The sequence below is a fragment of the Gigantopelta aegis genome, chromosome 8, assembly GCF_016097555.1.
Source record: "Gigantopelta aegis isolate Gae_Host chromosome 8, Gae_host_genome, whole genome shotgun sequence".
NCBI classification, from domain to species: Eukaryota; Metazoa; Mollusca; class Gastropoda; order Neomphalida; family Peltospiridae; genus Gigantopelta; species Gigantopelta aegis.
In genome coordinates, this window is record NC_054706.1 from 8,228,735 (window position 1) to 8,248,357 (window position 19,623).

Here is a 19,623-nt window from a genome sequence, read left to right on the forward strand (position 1 = left end):
AGCTTATACATTAATTTATTTTAGTAACAGAAGCATGTTAAACGTCGACAATCCCGACTAGTTAGGCCTTTGCAGGTGAATTTATCGTTAGTCGTACGCGAAAAAATCTAAACATCTGGATCACAAACACCGTCATTTTCCACCTTGTCAAATTCATTATTATACAAAATATGCCAAAACAGCTGACTTGGGATAGGAATTGTTACATTTTAAAAGAATACTCTGAACTAGACAGTGTTTATATACGATGTGACTATATATACGAAGGCCGTGTCTATAGTCTCCACAAACGAGGGCTGGCTATATTCACAGCAAAAATGTATATAGGCGGTAAATAAGTACATGTATTTGATTGATCCATATTACCGAACCATCTGGAACAGGAGGAATACATACTAAGTACTGTAGGAACAGTGCATTTTCTGAACAGGGGAGGGGTGGGGGAGTATATGAATTTAGCGGACCATTTTGTGTACGTTTTCCATAGATATATGAATAGCGTCATATTGTCCCTACAGTACTAACACAAAATTAATTATAAATACTAATACTAATACTAATAATAATAATAATAATAATAATAATTATGATGATAATGATGAATAAATAAAAATAACAATTACAAAGGTAGATTAACTGAAAGAGAAACTAACTACGGACAGTACACAAACTAACAACAGGGCTTGAACTTAATAATTTTTCACTGATTGCAATTTTTGAGGCTGCTTACGTAAATTTTGTAAAAAAAGAGTTAATTTTACCGTAAATAAATATGACTAAAAGGTTATTTTGCTGTATTTAGTCACATTTCAAATGCTCAAAATTGCAAGGGGCGAAAAAACTCAAAATACATTTTTTAATAGGCTACTAGTAAATCTGAGACCACTGCCGGGTACCCCTCTAAATTTGTGTTATGTTTTTGTAACAACCGCCCCCACCCATCCCACCCCACCGCGACGTGATTTTACCAACAATATAATACATGTAATAATAATAATAATAATAATAATAATAATAATCAATTACTACTACTATTTCTACCACCACTAACACTACCATTAGCCTACTACTACCTTTTTGGGGTGGAGGGGCGGTGTTTTATCTGGAGGAGTTTTGGCAATAAAAATGCAAGATTAACGTGCGTGCACACACGCACAAACGGCAGGCTGAACTTGTCCCTGCACGTAGAACTGGATTCAACTGGGCTAAGTAATAATTAGCCAACCTTTGGACGACAAAACATGCAACAGTACACTGGGTTTTTTTGCGCTATACATTAAAAACGATATACCACTTTGCGAACCAGTCAAAATAATTTGCACACGCGCCTGATAATAATAATAATAAATTGTGAGTTCATGTTCCGACTGTTTATTATTTTATTTCAGCGTATTCGCGGTTATTTTCGTTATGAAATATATATTTTTATTATTTGCCATGTATATAGCCGGCCCTCATTTGCCAAGTCTCTATACACGGCGATCGTGTATATAAAATCCAAAAATACATTATACGGTTGTCGTATATATAGCCTCATCACTACGAGTCTGTTTTCCCGTATTTTTTATGTCTTAAGAGCTCCAAATTTTAAAAAATAAGCGTATCATGGAATGCCCTCGATCGTAGTTCAATTAAAATATTTTGGATCATACAATAACTAGGTTTGATATTCCAAATGAATGTAAGTTTCATTTATAATGCATATTTAGAGAAACAAGGCCCAATAAATCCGCGATTGAGCTCCTTTAAAAGATCATCTTTTGGCACAACAGAAGATGATTGCTATAACACAAATGTGAGTGTTGAAAAAAAAGTGTGAGAAAATTAGCGGTTGTTAATCGTCCATCTTGATTCCAATCAACCGCCACTTCTGAGTCACCTAATCTTTATCCCATCGAACAGCTTATAGCATCGGCTTCAGTAGAGATTTGCCGTGTCGATCGACGCAGAGCGTACTTCCTATTTCCAGGTTGTACTGACAGGTGTGGTAGCCGAGGTTGTAGTTGTAGGTACACGCGTTCGCCATGCCGCACTCGCTGTTCTTTGTGCACGGTTTGGGTGGCATACAGATTTCGTTTTCACACGTGCCGTCGGGACAGCCGAAGCTGCAGTGGGTTTTGGGATAGCAGATCTTGTGGTAGGCGCAGTATTCGTGGATGCAGCAACCCTCGGCGCAGTAACGGTACTGAAAAATAAACGAGAATTTCAATTGTATGTATTACTAATATACATGAAACATGTTGTGATGGTGAAAGCTCGGCAGTAACGTTTAATGTTGGCACACGTAGCTATGACATACTTCTGTATGTAAGTACATTACACGGCAAAAAAAATCTTTATGACAATAACTTTTCTTCTAAATCAAGGTCTTACGAATTCCATAAGCGAACGTTTGTTTTCCTGCTTTTTCATGTTTGTTGTGCTGAACGTAGCTCCTCGTCGTAAAGATTGCGTATACAATGGTGTCGTGTTCAGGAGGTCGAGCGCTTGCGAACAGTTTCACTGGTACCATCGTCTTCTATCATATCATATTCATCTAAAGTTAAGTACAAAAACCAGTTCAGCGAGCGGCCGCCATAACTAGTCCTCCTGAACATGCCTTGGGTGAAAAAAAAATATATGTGAAAATTATAACATCACGCATTTGTAAACGTTGTCAAGGGAAATGACGTAGCCTTGTGGTAAAGCGCTCGTTGGCCCATTGGTCTATTTCTCGTTCCAGCCAGTGCACCACGACTTGCATATCAAAGGCTGTGGTATGTGCTATTTTGTCGTTGGGATGGTGCATATAAAAGATCCCTTGTTACTAATCGAAAAATGTAACGGGTTTCCTCTCTAAGACTATATGTCAGAATAACCAAATGTTTGATATCCAATAGCCAATGATTAATAATCAATGTGTTCTAGTCGTGTCGTTAAGCAAAACAAACAAACAAACAAACAAAAGGACTTTTAAACGTGGTCGGTTATCCTGTAGAATTTGTTTTCAATTTGAAAACAGTTCTACCAGTAAATCAAATTATTTGGCTGTTAATTTTATGAGCATGGAGTTCAAGGTATAATTTTTATAATTTCAAAACATAACTTAATAAATATTTTTGGCGGGAGGTGCCTTTATGTAACTTTGGTTGAGGCTCTTGGAGCTGGCGGCCTCTTTCGCGCATGTTTCAAACGTAAACGGGCCCTCCGATTTCAACGCATGTTAATGTTCAGTGTTTGTTAGATAAATAGAGTTTTATTTCCATGTAATGCCTTGTTATTTAGGATACAGCCTTGATGGCTGAAAAAGACCAACATATCTGTTTGCACACTACGGTTCTTGTCTGAAAATAGCAAAGTACATTTTATCCATTATCCCGTAAATTTAAGGGAAAATTAAAAAAGTAAAAGGGCAACTCTTTCATGAATGTATTACGTCACTCAGTTCATCTCCACTCTTCCCAGTATATGTAATCTTTTATTTGTTCACCAACTCATTCCAGTTAGTTTCTAAAGCGTTGTATGTGGTGGGCTGCGTTCAAAGAAGCCTTATTTATTCAGTGCACTTTGATATCGATTCCGCGGACAATCACAACGTTTTGCCATGTGGGGGTCTTAAGCCAAATCTAGCTGGAACTAATCACAAGACGGCTATTGGCAGGCACGCGGTCTTCTACACAGACACGTGACAAACTGTGTCCAAATCGCATCATCCACACCTCCGCCATTACGCTTTGTGCTCTCAATATTTGCCTTTGTCGCCGAACATTAGTCCCGATGATTTCATGGTAAACATGCACCCTATTAACAATCCATTGTCGTCTGTACCGATATGGGGAGGGCAAAATAAACTAACATTTGCTTTCCCTAATGATCTGTTGAATCAGGAATGGCGGATATATAATATTTCATTTGCCTGACCATGGTGGTGGTTTAATAGCTGCAACATATGCGATGACTTTCAGTCGAACACCGTTGTGTCAAAGTTCTAGGATCGAAATGAAATCTTTGAGTTTACCAAATTTTGTCACATACACCCAACACAAATTTACATTGTGTATAAACAAAATGGCGACAGGACTTTTGTTGTTCTTGGCAGTATTCTTTGACAATAAAGAGACTGTAGATTTAAATAATAAGTTCACTGAAAACAGCATTTAAAGAAACCACGAAGAGAACAGATTAGACGAGAATGTATACTGAGTGAAAGAAATAAGGGAACACTTGATACTGGAGTCCAAACAGAATTCACTGATAGAGAACAGATTAGACGAGAATGTATACTGAGTGAAAGAAATAAGGGAACAATTGATACTGGAGTCCAAACAGAATTCACTGATAGAGTTGTGATGTCTGTATAAAATGCGAAGATTGAAAGCCAGTGATGTGGAACTGACTGCCAGTAGCATGGTTCACTTCACGACACCACTGGCGGCGAGACGTAGCCCAGTGGTAAAGCGTTCGCTTGGTGTGGGTTCGGTCTAGGATCGATCTCCGTCGGTGGGCCCGTTGGGCTATTTATCTTTCCAGCCAGTGCACCACAACTGGTATATCAAAGGTTGTGGTATGTGTTATTCTGTCTGTGGGATGATGCATATAAAAGATCTCTTACTACTAATGGAAAACTGTAGCAGGTTTTCTCTCTAAGACTATATTTAAAAAACATTACCAAATGTTTGACATCTGATAGCCGATGATTAATAAATAAGTGTGCTCTAGTAGTGTCGTTAAACAAAACTAACTAACATTTCGTAACAGCATTGATGAGGACATTCATCACAGTCACTTTTTGTCGTAAGAGTTGTTGTGATCCTTCAATTCTGACCGTCAGTATACATTTGGAAAACAAATTTAGTAAAAGAAACACATAAATAATAGATTGGTGAAAAAAAAGATAAAGAAAAAAGAAATAAAAAGTTGTTGAACAAATAGAGGTTCTCTGAAAAACAAGACACGTAGGATAAAAAGGCCAGACAGATTGTAACGGTTGGATAGTCTCCTACATGGGCGAATAATGGCAGAATAGTCAATGAATTCGGTTGAGCGAACACAGATGAACAAAACTGATGAATGGAAGTACTGTATCTGATATTATATTCATTAGATTAGCGCCGGCTGAAACAATTAGTCATGGAATTGTCACTGGTGGATGTCTCCGGTCGTGTGCCGTGTAATAAGAGAGAGAGGTCCATAACGCACAAAGTATTGTCTTGGAATTCATGCCTGAACGCACATCTTTACAAAATGGTCATTCATTTATTAATTAAAAATACAACCCCATCAAAACAAAATAAATTAAAACAAAAACAAATACAAATACAAAGAACCAAACAAACAACAACTTCTCTCCCTCCCTCCCCCTCTCTCTCTCTCTCTCTCTCTCTCTCTCTCTCTCTCTCTCTCTCTCTCTCTCTCTCTCTCTCTCTCTCTCTCTCTCTCTCTCTCTCTCTATATATATATATATATATATATATATATGAATGTGTGTGGAGTATGCATCTTTGTCTTCATTTCTCTTAAGACCAGGAGACCTTTATTTAATGTTGAAGGATTCTAATTAAGAAAACGACTGGGCGGTCTACAACCTCACTGCCCCCTAGTGGCTATGATTGTGATGCGAGTTATAACTGTGAAACATATATACCGAAATTCGCGTAATGGGAAGCGACCAACTGCGATCTGTCGCTATTCCCACGTGTTGCTTGACAAGAATAATTGAGCGTTATAAATATTTTAAGGAAATCAATAGAAGACGAAAACTGTTCATTTCCTGCGCGTTTTGTCTGCGGATTAAATTAGTCGTCGAAACGATACCACCTGAATACCACTTCTGTATGACCTAGATTCCAAAGAAGTCCTAAAGATACCAATTTTTCATATTAATTATAGTGTGATATGAATTATGACTATGATGAACAGCATAGCAGTTAACCAGCGTAGCAAATTTTTAATTTTTTTTTTAACTACATCACTAGAGCATATTGATTAATTAATCACTGGCTATTGGATGTCAAAGATTTGGCAATACTGACTCGGAGTCATCAGAGGAAACCCGCTACATTTTCCCATTAGCAGCAAGGGATCCTTTATATGAACATTCATACAGACAGGACAGCACATACCACGGCCTTTGACCAGTTGCAAGGAACCACCGAAGTGGTTCGATTCTGAGACGCAAACATCTTAAGCGAGCGCTAAGCTGACTGAACTAAATCCCGCCCCTAGCGTAGCAGTCATATCGTACACTTAAAACTATAAATTATTGGACTTTTATATTTGTCATCAAAGTATTTGCGTAATCCTGTTTGATGTTAGTTTGCTCATGACTAATTTAAGAGGAGTATTGCCTTTGGACAACAAAACGTTTATGTGGAGAGAAAAAAAGGATTTTAGAAATTCTCTGGTATGCTCTTAATATCCAAGCAGGTTAAATAGACAATAATTGTGTTTTCATTCCTTAACTATGTGTTTTCATTTCCATTATCTCTTATGTGTAATCTAGATCTAATTTCAAGCAAAGTTAGATTTCACCATATCGACGCTCTGGAGGCAGATGGCGCCTGAGCTGTTTAAAAATGCGAAGAGACCCGTGAACAATATTCTTGGTAGCGAAGGACACGGGGTTGTAAAGCTCTATCACTGTTTGTGCTTATATCAGTATAATTAAAAGTAAAGGGGTGGGATTCAGTCGGTGGAGTGCTAGCCCAAGGTCGTAGGTTTGAACCTTCTCGAAGAACCTACTGGTGTTTTCCCGTTCCAACCAGTGCCTCACTAATTGTATATCAACGGCTTTGGTACGCTATCCTATCTGTGGAAAAGTGCATATTACATGTATGTATGCCGTGTCGCTAACAGAATCAAAATGTTGCAGGTTTGGTCTGAAGACTACGAGTCAGAATTATCAAATGTTTGACGTCTAATAGCCGACGATTGATTAATCAGTGCTCTAGTGTTTTTCCCGTCCCAACCAGTGCCTCTGACTGACACATAAACGACTACGGTGTGCTGTCCTGTCTTTGAGAAGGTACATATAAAAGACCCCTTGCTGCCAACAGAACAAAATGTAATAGGATTCCTCCGAAGACCACGTGTCAGAATTACCAATGTTTGACATCCAATAGCCGATGGTTAATTAATCAATGTGCTCTAGTTGTGGACTTTTTTCACCCAACCGGATGTTATTTTGTATAGTGGTATCTGTATGAAAGTATTTCTCGTTCCAGCCAGAGCACCACGACTGGTATATCAAAGGCCGTGGTATATGCCATCCTGTCTGTGGGATGGTGCATATAAAAGATCCCTTGCTACTAATAGGTAAATCTAGCGGGTTTCCTCTCTATATCTATATGTCAAAATTACAAAATGTTTGACATTCAGTAGCCGATGATTAATAAATCAATGTGATCTAGTGATGTCGTTAAACAAAACAAACAAACTGTATGAAGCCGATTAACGGTATCTATTGAAAGGGGAAAAGACAAGAGTTTTTGAAGCTGCATCTGTACTTGTGTTTTGAATTAATAAAACTAAACACTAAACGATGGGGAGACTGCAGTGGAAATACTGGACACCATTTAATCGGCGGCAAGATTTTATCATTATTTTAACTTGATACTCGTAATTATATTTAATTAGAAGTTGAAGTTTGTTTTGTTGATTGACACCACTAGAGCATATTGATTTATTAATCTACGGCTACTGGATGTCAAACATTTGATAATTTTGACATATAGTCTTAGAGAGGAAACCCGCTTCAATTTTACATCAGGTTAGGTTATAGGTTTTAACGTGCACATTCACAGCAAGCTGTTGTATCACACGTCGGTCATGGTTCCCCCGTCCAGGACAGGGATTTGTTTTCCATTAGTAGATTAGTATCTTTTATATGCGGCATCCCATAGACAGGATACACATACCACGGCCTTTGATATACCAGTAGTGGTGCAAAAAAAGAAAGAAATGTTTATTTAATGACGCACTCAACACATTTTATTTACGGTTATATGGCATCAGACATATGGTTAAAGACCACACATATTGAGAGAGGAAATCCGCTGTCGCCACTTCATGGGCTACTCTTTCCGATTAGCAGCAAGGGATCTTTTATATGCACCATCCCACAGACAGTGTAGTACATACCACGGCCTTTGATATACCAGTAGTGGTGCACTAGCTGTAATTGAAAGTGGGTGAGGAAGGGGTACTGTTAGTGCGATAATCTGGAAAATGAAAACACGTGTATTTGAGAGTTCGCGGGCATGCCTCCTCGTGAAATTTTGATTTCTAAACGTTCTGAGCAGAGTAACAGGTAGCTCGGGTGTTCTGTCGACCACAGCTAGAGAAAGATCGATGTAATAAGAGCGGAAATGTGGTCGCCAGCTACTAAATACACATTTTCCCTAACTGATGCCACAGACCTTTAGTTCGAGTCGAATCATGTCATTACACTTACATGCTGTGAACCAGTACCAATACGAAAAATAACCCGACGCCCTTGAAATGAAGCCGAACTATATTTTATTGTGGTGTAAACCACGGCTAGAGGACACTCGATCTAAGTAACAGGGGAATGTAGGGGTTGTGTCTCCACCCCCTTCCCATTCCGCGGCCCCTGCAATTGTTAAATTAGAGAGAAGTCGATGTAGTGGTTTTGGAGTTTCCCCACTAATCCATTGAACCTCACTGTGGGTGTGAACCGGTACCAGGATGCGAACTCAGTACCTTCCGACCTTAAAACCGATAGCTTAACTAGTATACCGCTGGGGCCGATAATACCTACAGTTATTATGGTGTAATAGACTTAACGCACTCTAAATGCCATAAACGCTACTCTTGTCGATTAGCATACCATGACTTTTTATATGGCATTTTGTTGGTCTTCTGCAGGGAATTTTGTCTGTATGATGAAAGTACATTAACCATAGCGGTAACAAGCGTTTATATATAATTTATTGAACTCAGTCAAACCCGTCAATTTGTATAGATGTTGTACATTATCAGCAAGGTATATTTATATGCACTTCCCATAGTACATGTGTCAGTGGAAGGTACAACGATACTATGTGTAGATGAAATTCATCTGAAATATATTGTTTACTGTAAGTGGTAAGAAACGGTCTTGATCACGGATAATAATTTTATCCTTCAGATTTAGCTGTTAAATACATGATTTTTAATGATGGCCATGATGAAATTGTTTAGTTAATCCGAAGTACCACAGGACAAAGCTCATTGGAATAAATATACCTGTGATAACAATCAACTCACTGGGTGTCTTGTGTGCGTTTTGGGGGTGGGGAGGTCAATGGCATACACACACACAAACGCGCGCCCGCGCGCACACACACACACACACACACAGAGAGAGAGAGAGAGAGAGAGAGAGAGAGAGAGAGAGAGAGAGAGAGAGAGAGAGAGAGAGAGAGAGAGAGAGAGAGACCTATTTGTCCTTTATAGACGTTGCACTACCTCCCTGAATATGATGCGTTCCCCTTTTAGATGTTAAAACCTTGTGTCTGCTAGTGATGGGAATCAGTTTGGATTTTGTCATCGAGCATCGGTTATAATCAGTTGGCACCAACCGATCAACTTTCGATTACACAATCGGTTAGAATTCCATGACCATAAGGAGTATCATGTACCTATTGTCATGTGCACCCTGCAAATGGCTAACTGTACCTTTATTATTCAATATAATGTTTCTGTATGTACACATGAAAACAAACCCACACCACTGAATATTTACATTAATTTTATCATCTAAACTGGAGGAACAGATACAGTTAACATTTTCCCACACAATCGATTATTGATTTGTATAATCGATCATCACGCCGTAAGCGCCAATCCGATCAATGTTCGATTATAATCTATCATTAGAACACCACTAGTGTCTGCCAATGCCCATCGCACGTCACGTCAAAGCTCTGTTATTAACCTTTTATTTCAGTTTGGAAAAAAACGTTATCTATGTTGGTCTAGCGATTTCCACGTTACTAGTTTATCTATTTTTACCCATGTGAAGTGAAAAACACACACACAACATAAACCCACTCGAATAACTCGTGTGCCATCTTTTGTACTGGATCGCGAACACTTTTAATATATTTGAAAGATAAAATATATTAAATATGCCTGCAAGATTCACCGGGGAACACTAAAAGCAATAAAAGGAACAAAAGCTAAGAATATGTCTTTGAGATGGTAAACAGACGTACAGGCACAATTAGTTGGGCCGTCATAGTTTTCTTGAACACATTTAGGTGTGTTTATAAAATTAATTTTTCAAATAAAGTTTATTACTTTCTCAAATTAATGCAATTTACCGTAACTGACGTGCTGCAATAATTGTGCGTGCGTGCGTGTGTGTGCGTGTGCGTGCTTTTTATGGTCATGTCTTATTTCTGGGGTCAGGTGAATGTATTTCAAATTTTTTACATAGGATTTTATTATTTTTCTCGACTTTTTTTCCAGAAAAGGGTCTGATAGCACTGGCTGCTATGTTACGGTGTTGACATACTTTGTTTTCTTTTGATACAAAATCGAAATAGTTTATACATTATGAACATTTACTGATTTATATTTTTAATAGCCCATCAAATAGCAAAAAAGCATGAACATTTTTTTTTTTTTTTTTTAACAAGGAACACTGAGAAAGCTTCCAATTGCCCATCTTCATAAATCAAGGCTAATATTCGTTCCTCGTATTCAGCCTTGATACATGTCGTCAAGAAATCGTGCCACAAAATGCTTAAATTTCATTGGATGCGATGAGATCTGATTGCAATGAATCGCAACGCTCCTTATAGATTCCCTTGTTATTGTAAACAAAGATGGCAGCGTCAGCGTCCGTGGAAACGTGTCGTGTTTGTCACGATATGTTAAAAAAAAGGTTTCGGCGGTTAATTTTTGATATTGCTTTCAAGATTGTCACATGTTACCGATGCTGTGATTGGTCAGCGATGTCATCGTGTAAGGGACATAATCGGTGTTACAAATTTCTTCCAATAGAGGGCGCTAGTAGTGGATATCAGTAATCTTGACTACATGTATCAAGGCTGAATACGAGGAACGAATATTAGCCTTGATTTATGAAGATGCCAATTGCCATGAAAATAGAATGTTTGACACAATTATTGCATGTTCACAAAATTAAATGGCCAAAACAATAGGAGTGCAAAGAAATATTTTTAGCGACACCCCAGTACATTGTAAAGCTGTTTCATGTTGAACATGTGGTTATTTAGACACTTGATGACAATCGTAACGTCATAATGTTACGGTGTTGACAAAATTTAACAAAACTAAAAAATTTCATCTCACTATTGTTTATTAGCTATGTTGAATTGTCAAGCATCCATTTAGGATGGTATCTGAATGAATCATATTTATTTAACGCATTAATATATTAATTATGCCCGTTAAGGTGTTGACAGAAAATAAACATACGCAGTGACCCCTCCCTTTTTTGTCTGATCATTTGAAGAAAACTGAAGTTGACGACACTTTTCGTTAATGTCATTTGAAAATATTGTGGTTTCCTGTACTTAAAAATAATTATGTAATATGTTTATCATTATGCATCATAGGCTGTGTTTGCTGACCGGCGTTACGGTGTTGACGTGTTGTTTTGCAAAATGAGTAACAGAGAAGGATAATCTTGTAAAATAAACCACAAATGTAATCGACTGATTGTTTTAAAATACTGAATGAAATCAGTTTTGGGTTATTTTGATTTAGGTTTAGTCTCATGGCCTTGATTTGTAACATGACAATTTCAGGTTTTTTACCCTATTCAATTCAACATTTGTTCATAAATCCAGGTGCCTTTGTGCTATAAAAATTTCTCTGTGCGGTTTTTAAATTAGTATTCAATTGTCTAAGTGAAGTTTATCTCAGTTTTCTTACTTTTATAAATGTTAGGGGTGGGTTACGCAATATGACACATTATAGGAGAATAACTATATATATATATGTATATGTATATGTATATATATATATATGTATGTGTGTATATATATATATGTATATATATATATATATATATATATATATATATATATATATATATATATATATATATATCTGTTTGGTGGTCCCCACGATATTGACACTAGTGTTGGGAATCGGTGGCAATTTCATCATCGATCATCTGTTGTAATCAGTTAGCACCAATCGATCGACTTTCCATTATACAATCGGTTAGAATGTATAGGAACTTGAAGAGATTCGGACAAATTCGGAACTATACACCTATTTTTAAAATATATGCATGTACATGTTGCATCATCATGATCATCTAAAATGTCTGAAGTAGTAATTTTTACTTTTAAATGTTCTTACATTTCCCAAACAGATATCTTTTACATGAGATGTGAATATTTTGTTGCAGGTTTGTATAATATTGTGGGGAACAATATACCAAAAACATAAATGTAGAGTTCAAATAGCATAATGGATTAATTTCTTCAATATACCGGTAGGTCCATATCCATAAGCAACTGAAAAGCTACATTTAAGCATTCTATAGTGATACTTTGTTTAAGTAGTTTGTTATACAACTGAAACTAAATGCAAGGGAAAACATAGGAAATTGCTTAAAGTAAACATAATTAGGTCCGGACCCATGGACCCCCCCCCCCCCCCCCCCTCCCCCGGATCGGCTACTGGGCCTAATAAGTTACATTTTGTTGGTCACAATTGTGAATGAATGATAAAGGAAATAAATCTCACTATTTTTTTTTTCTGGCAAATGCGAAAATAAATAAATAAATGTCAATGAACACACGGATTTACCAGTACATAGCGACATAGCCTCTAAAGGTTAGAAATTGAGAAACGTGCACAGTAATAGCCCACAAATAGGCCTACAGCGGTTAATATTTTCCGCGACAATTGATTATGAATTTCAAAATCGATGATCACATCGCTAGATCTTCAGCCGATTAATCTTCGATTATAATCAATCATCGGAACACCACTAACTGACACAACGATGCGTGACTGTATGTATATGTATATGTATATGTATATGTATATGTATATGTATATGTATGTATGTATGTATGTATGTATATATGCATGTTTGTCTTTACCGGCTAAATAAACTGTGCATTTTAAAACTAGAATGGGAATTTTATCAGGGACGGGTGGGGTCTGGAGAAATGTCGCCCTGGCCCTGCTAGATTCGACCCTGCCCATCCCTCTTAACTGGCGCCTGTTAAAGAGACAACTTACTCTTCTTGCCTCGCCTGTCTGCAGGAGGACGAAAAGAATCGCTAGATAGAAACACTTCCCAATACTGTCAACTCCAATCTTCGAATCCATTATTTCGGAGAAACTATACGTATTCCTTCTCTTCACCAAACCGATAGGGACTTCATACATAATCCATTTTCTGAATCACGCAGATATATGGCCAGAGGAATTGGAATGTCACAGTCCTCATACACCGCGGAATTGGTCATAATCCACAGACACAGCCAGCAGAATTAACGTCGTACTCTACCAGTAAAGTTAAAATGTCACAATCTAATTGTAGAATTAAATGTTACACTCTACTTGTAGAAAACCTTTTATACTCTACTTGTAGAATTAAATGTTATACTCTACTTGTAGAATTAAATGTTATAACCAGTTGGTTAAACGATTGTTGGAATTAATAGTTTGTATTCTTCCAGTGATTTAAAATTCTACACTCAGCCAGTACAGTTAAAACGTTATACACATCCAGTGGATTTGAGATATAATAATCCGCGCACAAATTCAGTGGAATCAAAATGTTATAATCCCAGTACACAACCAGTGGCGTACAATGGAATTAAAATGTTATAATCCCAGTACACAACCAGTGGCGTACAATGGAATTAAAATGTTATAATCCCAGTACACAACCAGTGGCGTACAATGGAATCAAAATGTTATAATCCCAGTGCACAACCAGTGGCGTACAATGGAATCAAAATGTTATAATCCCAGTACACAACCAGTGGCGTACAATGGAATTAAAATGTTAAATGTCATTTAAAAAGACAAACATTGGAAACAAACTCTTGTGATAATTAGAATTATAATGTCACAACCAGTAGCATTTTGGTGTAAAATCCCACAATCCAGATATATGCAACCAGTTGAATGAAAGAGTCACACTACCAACCATTGGAATGAAAATAACACAACAGGCAACGGAATTAAAATGCCAGTCCGTGCAATTAAAATGACACCACAGTCAGTGTCACTCAGTCATCGTAACTAAAATGGCACTACAGCTAGCGGAATAAAAAATATCGATGCAAAACGTGTACCAGCTGCGACAGTATGTCGTTTGCACTAATTGATGAATTGGGAAAAGCCCGAACACCTCGACTCGTAAGACTGGAAAGTCCGCCCGTGTGAACCGCCTATCACCTGCCTCTCGTTGTCGACAGGTCGCAGAGTCAATTCCTCCGGAACTGTCAATAGTCTTATTTCGCGGGAAAAAGCTGGCAGACGTCGGGATCACGTGACAGTGCAATTATTCTCGAATTATCAATATCTGCAAGTGGTTAACCAATTAGGCACGAGTATGTCATAGTGTCAGGAGCCCGGAGGATCACGGAGGTGCGTGTAAAAGCCAATTTGTTAAGTGACAGCGCGAAACGTTTCTGACGCCAGAATTTGCCATTCAACCTTTACTAGGATTTACTAGTCCCATGTGTAGGCTATTAACATGTGTCGATGGACGGTGCATGGGTGGGTGGAGGGGGGGGGGGGGCACTGGGTACATGAACAGTGGCGGATCAAGAAAATCCAATTGGGAAGGGGGGGGGGGGGGGGACAATGACATTTGGCTGAAGAACACGAACGTTCCCGAAGAGATTCCTCGGATTCTACAAAGTAAAAATTATTTTTTGTTTAAAGCAAAATTTATATCCGCTACTGACGAGAATTGTATATCGAGTGTCAGTTTTAGAGACTAGAGGTATTTTTTTCTTCTAATAACACTGTATTTTATACTGAACACTAAAAAAGCACCAGTCTGCATAGGCTAACGGGCTCCTATGTTTGTGTGTGTGTGTGTGTGTGTGTGTGTGTGTGTGTAGGGGAGGGGGACTGTGTTGTTTTGAGGTTTTTTTGCCCCAATTAAACGAAAATGCTTGAATTTAGATAGGAACATTTATTCATATTTCCCCTGCGCGTGCTGTAACCTCACCGTGGTGCAGGGGTGTAACATTCTCTTTGAGAATGGCCAATACAGCACAAATTGAAGTTTAGAGTAAAATTCGGTGTCCGTAAAATTCTGTGATATTTGTATTTGTATTTTTGCACAGTTCTTTACACTGTTTTTGTTTAAACCTTGAATTTTTATATTGATGTTGATCATCACTTTATTTATTTGCATTACCATAGTTTGACACCCAATAGCCGATGTATTTTTCGTGCTGGGGTGTCGTTAAACATTCATTCATTAATTTATTCATATTAGCATTGTAACCAAATAGCTATGCAGGGTTGCAAACGAATCACCACGCAATTTTGCCCAAATGGGAGGCTTTGCTCCAGCACCGTGGGGATGGAGTCATTTGCGCCCTTGTTGTTTTGTTGTTATTGCGGGGTTTCGTAAAATGTCCTTATACTTTATAAAATAAATTTGAATAAAAATTATCTTTATTTGATTATTAAATTAACATTTATTTAATTATATTGCTGTGCAAACATACCTGACAAAGCGATCCTCCAAAATACCCGACAAAAACAAAACGAATCGAACGCTGTTAAATTTTAACTTACACTCAATGACAGGATATTGTGTTATCATTATTTAACTTCGAATTCAATTCGTTTTAGATATTTTATTGTAATTGCACTTTGTAGACCTTTTTTAATAGGTACAGTTTTCTAAAAAAAAAAAATTCTTCAAATACGATTAGATGCATTGGTCAGGTCAAGTCAGGTCAGGTCAGGTCAGAGAGTTTAACGTGCACATTCAGGACAAGCTGTTGTAGCGCACGCCTGTCCTGGGCACAGGTGTCGGCCTCAGCCGGCTCCTCCGTTCAGGACAGGAAATGGGTGGGGTGGGATAGAGAGGGGACTTCGCCTGCACTGGCAGGTGCAAGGGAGCACCAGCAGTCCGACCGGAGTCGGTAACAGGCGGAAGGTGGTATGGTGCTATGGAATTTTGAGTCTCCAAGGATGAAAGAAAGAAAGAAAGAAATGTTTTATTTAACGACGCACTCAACACATTTTATTTACGGTTATATGGCATCAGACATATGGTTAAGGATCACACAGATTTTGAGAGGAAACCCGCTGTCGCCACTACATGGGCTACTCTTTACGATCAGCAGCAAGGGATCTTTTATTTGCGCTTCCCACAGGCAGGATAGCACAAACCATGGCCTTTGTTGAACCAGTTATGGATCACTGGTCGGTGCAAGTGGTTTACACCTACCCATTGATTCCTGCGGAGCACTCACCCGAAGGATGAAGCCAAAGAGGAACGGTGCGCATTTTTGAGAAGAAAATTAGGCGCAATTTTGAACGGGCCGTCAAAAAATAAAGAAGGGAGCTACGCATAGTTTTGGAAGATTAGTAAGCCGAGAGTAGCTCGTTAAGGGGACCTAGATGGCGTGGAGATGTCTCCTTAGGTTGCACATAGGGCCCTTAAAAGAGCCTGGAGCCATATTCACAAAAAAGTGTAAATTTACGTCTACGACTAGCACTTACGTGTGCCGTAGATTTACGTTTACGTGCAAGAAGCACCTTATTCTCAAAGATGGTCGTAAATGTAAACGTAACTTAGTTGGACGTAAATCTACGATTTAACATTCTCACTGGAGTAATTAATAAAAACACATTAGAAACGATGGCTACCGGGTAAATAACAAATTCGCAAAACGCAATTTTGTTTGTCGTCTGCTAACAATAACATTGCGAACAGTGAACCATGGCATTTTGGTATTGGTGGGGATCCGCGTTTTGGTACGAACTTGAGGACATTTCTTAAAAAGGAAAAGATAACTCAGGAGAAATTGGCCAAGTCGAAAACATCCGTTCGATCACGAACAAAAATATGTTCAATCCGTGGGCGTTCGCCATAGCAAACTGCTTCATTTATTGGAAATGCTGCTAGTTTCCGTAAATAATAGTAAATAACGGCGATCGTGCTTGATTTATTATATGTACACAACTTACGTGCAGCGTTAGTTGCAACCTGAGGCACTCTTATATTTACGTCCAACTTTACACGTAACTTACGTTTTCGTTGTTTCGTGAATAGCTCTTCAGTCGTAGATTTACGTTTACGTGTAAAACTAGGCTTACGATATTTTGTGAATATGGGTCCTGAACTGTTCAGTTCGTGGCATGACAACCCAGGGGAGACTCGTAGCAATTGTGCATGAAGGGAGCAAAGCCGGCAATTCCCGTTGGTGTTCTCCTTCCTTCCGTTCCTTTATCCGTCTTGCTGTCCTCCTCTTCCATCTGATGTTATTCTTCTCTTCCATCTATCCCATCTGATGTTATCCATTTAGTACACCTGCAGCAGTAGCTTTTCATTGGGGGTTGAGGGAAGCGGTGTTCTTTTGTCCGACTCCCCCTGGGTACAAAGCAATTGTGTACTTGGAGCCGGTTTTCTTTTGTCCGACTCCTTATTAAGTACGGTGCTAGGCCATTAATTGTGGGTGGATGCATTGTTATTATTAGTCAATGCATCCATTTGTGACACCCAATAGTCGATGTGTATTTTTGTGCTGGGGTGTTGTTAAACATTCATTCATTCATTCCTATGTGAAAGTGATGTTTTTAGGCGCATGCTGTATGTGTGTTGTCCCTATTTGATGTGAAGGTTGTTCCTATTGTCCTAAGTCCCTAAACTAGAAATCAACGGCTTACAAGGCCACCCATCCCTCGTATTTTAATGTAAAACAAGGAGGGGGGGGGGGGGGTTACTAACCTAGCTAGCTAATTTGAAGGGTTACCCCTTATAGCATTGGTAATCGGGAGATAATTTAATTACAAACTTTTACAAAAAAAGGTAAATACGATTTCTATATTTTCACTGTATCTTTATAAGTCTAGTAGACATTAGGAAAATCAACGATTCACAGGATGTACTGGGGTGAAAACTGAGCAACAAGAAGTAGATTTCAACCAGGGATGCGAGATATATAGAATATCAGGTTTCTACGTTTTGATATCTTGGTTATTTGGCGATGTTTAGATAACGGTGTAACAGGCGAGAGAAAAAAAGGGAATGTTTTATTTAACGACGCATTCAACACATTGTAATTACGGCTATATGGCGTCAGACATATGGTTAAGGACCACACAGATATTGAGAGAGGAAACCCGCTGTCGCCACTTCATGGGCTACTCTTTTCGATTAGCAGCAAGGGATTAACAGGCGAGCTTCAGCGATACTGTTACACGGTTATCGAACCGAGCCAAATAACTGATATCAAAACGTAGTAACCTGATTTGTTTATTTTTTTATTTGGTCAATCAACCCCTTTGATATTACATTTTTTTGTAATATGTTTCAGTCAAAAGCGGTATAGAAGCTATTAGTATTATCGTATAGAAACTACTACCAGAGGTAGGATAATAGCAGGTGCCAGAAAGCATCATGGGAATGGCATAGCCAGCGAAAACGTTATGTTGTCAAATTTTAAATAAAATGCTTTGATTATATTTTAAATTCTGTTGTGTTAAATTACACTTTTTGTACCTTTTTCTGTGAAAATAAACGCAAGCTCATGTGTGACCTGAATATCTACATCACTGGCTGCTAGTGGCTGTGACGTCAGACACTGGAAACATTCTTTGCAGGAAGATCATTGCCTTTGTGTTTTAAAATGTTTAATTCAAAACGAATAATGGAGTATTGAAAAATAAGAGATAATTTGATGTTACGGAAAGTGTAAATGCTTTATTTATTTATGTAGTTCAACAATTATTGCTTTAAATGGATGTTTGAAAAAAAAAGAAAATTACATACCTGAAAATTGAACAAACATCCGTCATGCGCACAACTAATTTCCTAGTGACCTGATAACACACGTCAACGCCCAGGTTATCACGCTGGTGTTATCTGGCACCTTAGAAAACAACAAAAACAACAACAACAAAAACGATCTGGTGACGTAGTGGATTCATCATCGGCTACAGATTGGTAAGTAATAGGATCGTGTTCTACCTGAAGAACTGGGGGGGGGGGGGGGGGGGGGGGGGACTTTTAATTCTAGTTATAAGTACCCACTTTAAGCGACAGGCTTAATGGGGAGGGCCATATACACCGAATTTCTCCCACTTCACGGTTGCAATTATGGGAATGTCTCCCGAGTGTTTCATGAGATTCTAGATTTTAAAAATTGTCCACGAAAGGTCTCATGTTATTGTGTATCAAAAGACCACTTGTTCGTCAGTGTAAGTGTTTTTATCACTGTCAAAAGACCCCTTGTTCGTAAGTGTAAGTGTTTTTATTGCCACCAAACCGGAGTATCGGTCTCATGTCGGTGTGTATCAAAAGACCCCTTGTTCGTAAGTGTAAATAGAGATTATCATACGAGCTTGTGTGTGGTACTGATGTTACGAAACTCGTGTCAGGATTATTACCCTCGCTCTCGCTCGGGTAATACATGAATCCTGACACGAGCTTCGTAAAAT

General features: G+C 38.3%; 1 protein-coding gene across 1 annotated transcript; it reads right to left on the bottom strand.

Moving 5' to 3' along the window:
- Window positions 1-1,471: 1,471 nt before the first annotated feature.
- Window positions 1,472-14,395, bottom strand: LOC121380263. The gene is made up of 2 exons (XM_041509111.1): window positions 13,216-14,395; window positions 1,472-2,185 (listed from the first exon to the last, which is right to left on the bottom strand). Exons 1-2 carry the CDS (start codon window positions 13,363-13,365, stop codon window positions 1,904-1,906), a joined length of 432 nt encoding a protein of 143 aa, XP_041365045.1. The 5' UTR covers window positions 13,366-14,395; the 3' UTR covers window positions 1,472-1,903.
- Between the last annotated feature and the right edge of the window lie 5,228 nt (window positions 14,396-19,623).